Source organism: Rhea americana, unplaced genomic scaffold, assembly GCF_003343005.1.
Source record: "Rhea americana isolate MKP2758 unplaced genomic scaffold, rheAme1 scaffold_46, whole genome shotgun sequence".
NCBI lineage: Eukaryota > Metazoa > Chordata > Aves > Rheiformes > Rheidae > Rhea > Rhea americana.
This window is the reverse complement of record NW_028186601.1, coordinates 259,724-265,198: the sequence shown is the minus strand read 5'-3', so window position 1 is coordinate 265,198 and position 5,475 is coordinate 259,724. Positions and strand designations below refer to the sequence as shown.

The window sequence follows — 5,475 nt, the reverse complement described above, 5'->3', positions numbered from 1 at the left end:
ATTTTTATCTTTATTGTTTTGGATCTCAAAACTCCTACTTGTTAAGTGAAGATAATACTATGCTTTGGCTTTGTAGCAGTGCTGTGAAAATAAGTGTGTTAGTGTTTTAGAAGCACTCAGCTTCTGTCAAAATAACCATCACAGAAAAAAATGTGGTGAAATCTGTAATTCTGTATTCAGAGCACTACGAAGAAAATACAATAGATAGGACATAATATCAGAYTGAATGGGAGAAACAGTGGAAAACTTCTCATCAAGTAAGTATTCCTTATTCCAGTGCAATACATGAAACAGGTGTCCAAACCAAAACTGTTAAATGACCACATACACTAAATAATGCACAAGTTAAAATTTCACAGGCCTGGTGTTCAGCTCTAGCTTCTGATCATTTCAGCATTACTGCAATATGCATTGATATTTATACAAATAATAGAAGTACCCCTTATGGCTGCCCTCTTGCCAAATCTAATGCCTAAATCAGGGGCAGCTTAAAGCCGAAACAGCATTTTGACAGTTATAACTTGACAAAGTTATAAGCAGGTTAGAATGGGATCTCACAATAGAAAGAAGGTCAGATATGGCAATGTTACTAGCTCTGTTTAATGCCACAATGCTATCATTACCAATGTTTATCCTCATGACCCAGGAAGAGTAGTTCCTACCCCTCTTTGGGAATAATCTTTCCTTCTTTCAGGAATTAATCTGAAAACTCATTAGAGTGACCAGTGTATTTATGGTGACAAAAACAAATAGGGCAGTAGAGAATTTTACTGCTCATAAATATAAAAAGCCTCAAAATGGGAATTCATTATTAAGACAGAGAACAAGAGACTGATAATGATGAGCTAATAGTTCAGTTACATTTAGCTACCAGAAAAAAAGGAACTGCATCAATAGGTAGGGTCATACACTATCAATGGGGTAATAAAATATCAGTATTTTTTTCTGCTCTTACAGTATTTTTTTATATCATAAGACAAACATGAGGTAACCGACCCTAGTACTTGGCAGCAACCCTCTTGCAAGCTACTTTCCATGTCAATCTTTCAGTTTTGACAAAAGTAAGCCTGCAAGTTTTGCTCAGGAAAGACTGCCAAAGTTGTCAAGATTCTGACAGGGGGTCAACGGAAAGGTCCTGGAAAAATAGACTATGCAGTAAGCTCATCTGGCATGAAGGCTGTTATTAGTTTTATTTTACAGGCAAAGTTTCCCTGCAGTATGCTTTACGTACTGACAAAAATGCTAGTGGATATCATGAACTATGTCCTTATCATTTGGGATAGGGCACGCTAGTCAAGCAAATACATCCCAGTAACACGATACTGCACACCTCACAGTGTCGCATTCTTATCCACAACTTCTATGAAAAAATAGTGACAAAACACTTCCTAGCGGGGCATCAGCAGTTCAAATCGCCAAAATTGCTACTTTTTCTGTTAACAGTTCTGAAAAGTGAGGTAACACATTGTAGGTCAAGTTTTGCCATGAGATAAGACTATACAACATTAAAGAGAGCTGTGTATTTATCTGTATGGGAAGACAAACTTATTCAGTGATCTAGCTGGGACTTCCTTAAATTAACTTTACCAAGAAATTAAAGATTATCACGGACTTCAGTTATTACAGTGACAGTGGCACACGTTCACTTTCTCCAGCATATGTGCRTAGCCATGTGCGTATTTGTAACCAAAGCTAAAATCTCGGTTGCAACCAGACGCTTGCCTGCTCCTTCTCCCTCCCCCTSCGTCCCACAGCAGAGAGAATAACTAGTGCAGCGGCTCCTACTCCAGGAGCGCTAAATGCACTCCAGGAAGGTGCTCAGGGACTGAAACTGCGGGAGAAGTGGAAGGTGCCCAGGGGACGCGCGCGAGGCGAGGGCCCCTTCCGCGCAAATYCCCGCGCGGCGGGGAGCACCCACGCGCGGGCCGGCTTTCGCCCGCGCTTCCCGGCAGCTGTGCGGCCGCGGGCTCGCGGAGCGGAGCCAGCGGCACCCGCCGAGCCCCGGGGCGTCCTGGGGCGTCCCGGGCCGGGCCGGGCCGGGCCGGGCCGGGGGCAGTGCGGCGGGGGCTGGCACCGCCCCCGGGGCGGGCCGCCCGCCGCGGTGCCCCATATAGGGGCGGCCCGGGGAGCTGCTGGTGTTGGCTGCGAAGGACAGCGGTGGTTGCGGGGGTTTGGTCGCTTCCCCCCACGGCCGCGGTTCGCCCCCGAGAGCGAGGCAGGTGAGCGGGTCCCGGGCGGCCGCCGGGCCCTGGGGCTGCGGGCTGCTCCCTCCCTTCCTCCCCTCGCCCTGGCCGGGCCGGGCGCATCGCCCCGGGCGGGCCTTGCCGAGCGCTCTCTCCCGCAGGCTGCCCTCGGAGACCCGCACTCTGCCCCGCCGAGCCCGCTGCCATGGCCTCGGTGCCCTCCGCCGGCTGCCTCTTGGCCAAGAACCAGTACTACAGAAGTAAGCGCGCTGCGGCCCGCGGGCTGGGTCGCTGTGCGCAGCGCGCGTCGGAGCCGCTCGCTTGCGCCGCGGCCAGAAAGTGCCCGGGGGGGGGCTGGAGCTGGAGGCAGGAGGGTGTCTTCAGTTTTTTTTCCTTGCTTTAATCTTAGAGGGTTTTTTCACTATATCAAGGGGTTTTAGTTTTAAAAGCATTTATTTCTAGTTATTCATTTAACTTTTCCTCTTTGGKACAGATTAATAGGAATGTGTAATAYTTTTTACTATTAAGTGCAGTACTGAAWGCATCAAATTGGCAAAGTCTTGGTTTCTAGCTGTGCTTTGTGCTTGTTTTGCAGGCTGAGAATGCAATCAACAGTTTTTTCTTAATATATGAAATAGTCATGGTTTGAGAGTAAATCTCTTGTTCAGAACCTTTGGCAGAGCGTGTTACTCTAGTGAAAATGCTGTATTTTTAGATGTTTCATAGAAACTAGAAATGAGGTTATTTTATGGTCAAATAATCTAGATTCTTCTGTYTTGATAGCAGTATGTACCTGATCATAAGTTTACTGGTTTTGGTGAAAGAGCAGATTCTATCTTACCTTCTTAAGTGAAGAATAAGTAGATAGAGAGATCAACTTAAGCAACTGCAGTAAAGTAGTGTTTGAAATTTATAGCCAAGTAAAGTTTGTTAGATAGCAACAGGTATGAAAACTTTTGGCATGGACTTACTGTGCTTTCCCAGAGCAAATTTTTTCAATGTTTGTCTTTGTTTTCCATGGACAGCACGACAAAACTCAGAATGCAGTGTTTCTTCCAGTTCATCCTGCTGTTCTGATCCTGTGAATGTTACAGACCAGGACAAGGCACTTACTGGTATTGCCTTTCTTTCAACTATTCATTAGAGTTTTGTCAGTCTGCTTTTCAGTGAGTTTGACAGTGGCTCTTTCTCCTTTATCAGGGTTACCTGAAATACTTGATAAATGTTGGTGGATAAAAAGCTTCTTCCATTGTGAGCCATCTCCACCAACTGTTAGCAGAAAAACACTATCAGCAAGCAGGTGAGTCAGAACTCGCTTCTTACCATAATGGGAACTTACATTTTAGAGGAAGGAGAATGGAATGAGTGTTAGGCAAGTTAAATTTACTTAAATTTAAAATCATTAAAATAGTACTACATTTCTCTTTTTTTTTTCTTTTTTTTAAGAAGTACTGCAAGAACCTTCCAGTGTTTTCATTTTAATAAACAAACTCAAGCCTTTATATTGAGCAGCAGCTAGTGGCCATTACTGTTCTGTATTTGTAGTGACAAATATTTTTATCTTCTGCAGCTCCATTTTACTTTATGTTAAAGCTGATATGAATGCATTCAATAACACTTAGATAAATAATTTTGAGGAAAAAGTATCATTAGAATCCTACTCATGATCTTTATGTATAACTTTTTTTTCAGTACCAACAGCTGAAGTGACCAAAGCCAGTTTGCTTCTGAGGTACTACATACAGACTTTTTCAAGAGGCTTGGGATCTTCTGGATGTCTGGGTTCAGGTGCATGACGARCACATACCCCTTTAAGAGGGAGGAAAGTACATTTTCAAAGGACTTGTCAGTACCTTACATCATATTRCTTAATGGACATGACCATGGCTTACCTTGTTCGTTACAGAATTGCTATAATTTGCAATGCCTCTAGTGGAAACTGCCTGGGTAATCCTAATGACCTATTTGAATTGTTAGAAAATACCAGTTAAAAAGTAAGATATTGCAAGTTTAGGGGAAGTTTGTGTATGGAATGACTTTGCAATAGGTGATACTGTTTCATAAGTTTTAGGTTTAGGATAGTTCTACGGATATTCACACTCTTGTAAACAAGATTCAAGTGCAGCAGCCCTAGTCTGGACTGTGTGGTACAGGCTTTGACCAGATATCTGTGTACCACTTACAGGGAATGGAATTCACAAGAAAGCCTGTTCATAGTTTTGCTTTTAGAAAGCCCCTTTATGCAAAGAAACAGTAATTGGCTTTGTCTTTGTTCTTGCTAGATATAGATCCTAACCTCAAATACACAGGTAYAGTTTTCATATCTATGGAGATTATTAGTATTTGAGGATAAAATAGGAGAAATGGACAAGAAATCAATAGTCCTAATGGACACTTTTCTGAGTGGAAGAGGAACTTTGATTAAAGTTGATACCAATAGCTCTGTTTTACTTGGGCTACTCTCACCTGCTTTGCTGCAGCTTTGAGCCACTTGTTCAAGAGACTAATCCTATCAGTATTCACTGCTGTCTGTCATCTTAGTTTTATCAGGTGTTAAAGCTGGCTTTGAGTTCAACTCAAAGCTATTACATTAATAATAATGAATTCACCTCTGTCATGATGATCTCACTTAAAATACCCTAAAACATATTCATTTGGTCTTTAACACTGTGCAGCAGTACATCAGGGCTGCATCATAGCTTATTCTGTGTACCAACAATATGATTGAAATGCATTAAAGTCAAAGAAAATAAATACCTGACTGCCTTTTCTGTATCTCCTTTTTCTATGCAACTTGATGAGGTGCTGACATTAAACATATTTGACCCTTTGTTACATATTYCAGTGATGACCAACTACAAATTTTATATGTAACATTTTTCATTACAGATTAATAGTTGTCAGTTATGCATAGAATTCTAGAAAGCACTRCAAGAGTGCCTCAAAGTTTACTCTTAAAGATAGTAAATATATGGCACATGAAAACATGAAAACAGAAGAAAACGTCTGGAAAATGCACTGTTTCAGGAATCCTTAAATTACATTGTTACATATCTCTACCTTATTGCTATTGTACAGTTTGATCTTTGTCCTTTCTAAGTATACAGAATGAACTATTCTATTTTTTTATACCAAGGTTTTTTGTATTAATAAAGATTTAATTAGTACTTAATCTGTTTTTTTTCTTTAATACAGAATGATACTCAGTGATGCTTGTGATCTTTGGTGTGGAAAAATTCAGAATTCCTACAGTATACTCAAGGGAGTTGCATTCTTCCTTTGACCACTTTAA

At 41.7% G+C, this 5,475-nt stretch overlaps 1 protein-coding gene across 1 annotated transcript; it reads left to right on the top strand.

Annotated features, from left to right (window-relative positions):
* Positions 1-2,112: 2,112 nt before the first annotated feature.
* PPDPFL (pancreatic progenitor cell differentiation and proliferation factor like) lies at positions 2,113-4,947 on the top strand. The gene is made up of 5 exons (XM_085316231.1): positions 2,113-2,219; positions 2,345-2,443; positions 3,209-3,298; positions 3,384-3,483; positions 3,876-4,947. The coding sequence occupies exons 2-5, from the start codon at positions 2,389-2,391 to the stop codon at positions 3,886-3,888; spliced, it is 258 nt and encodes an 85-aa protein (XP_085172357.1). The 5' UTR covers positions 2,113-2,219; positions 2,345-2,388; the 3' UTR covers positions 3,889-4,947.
* Positions 4,948-5,475: the final 528 nt, after the last annotated feature.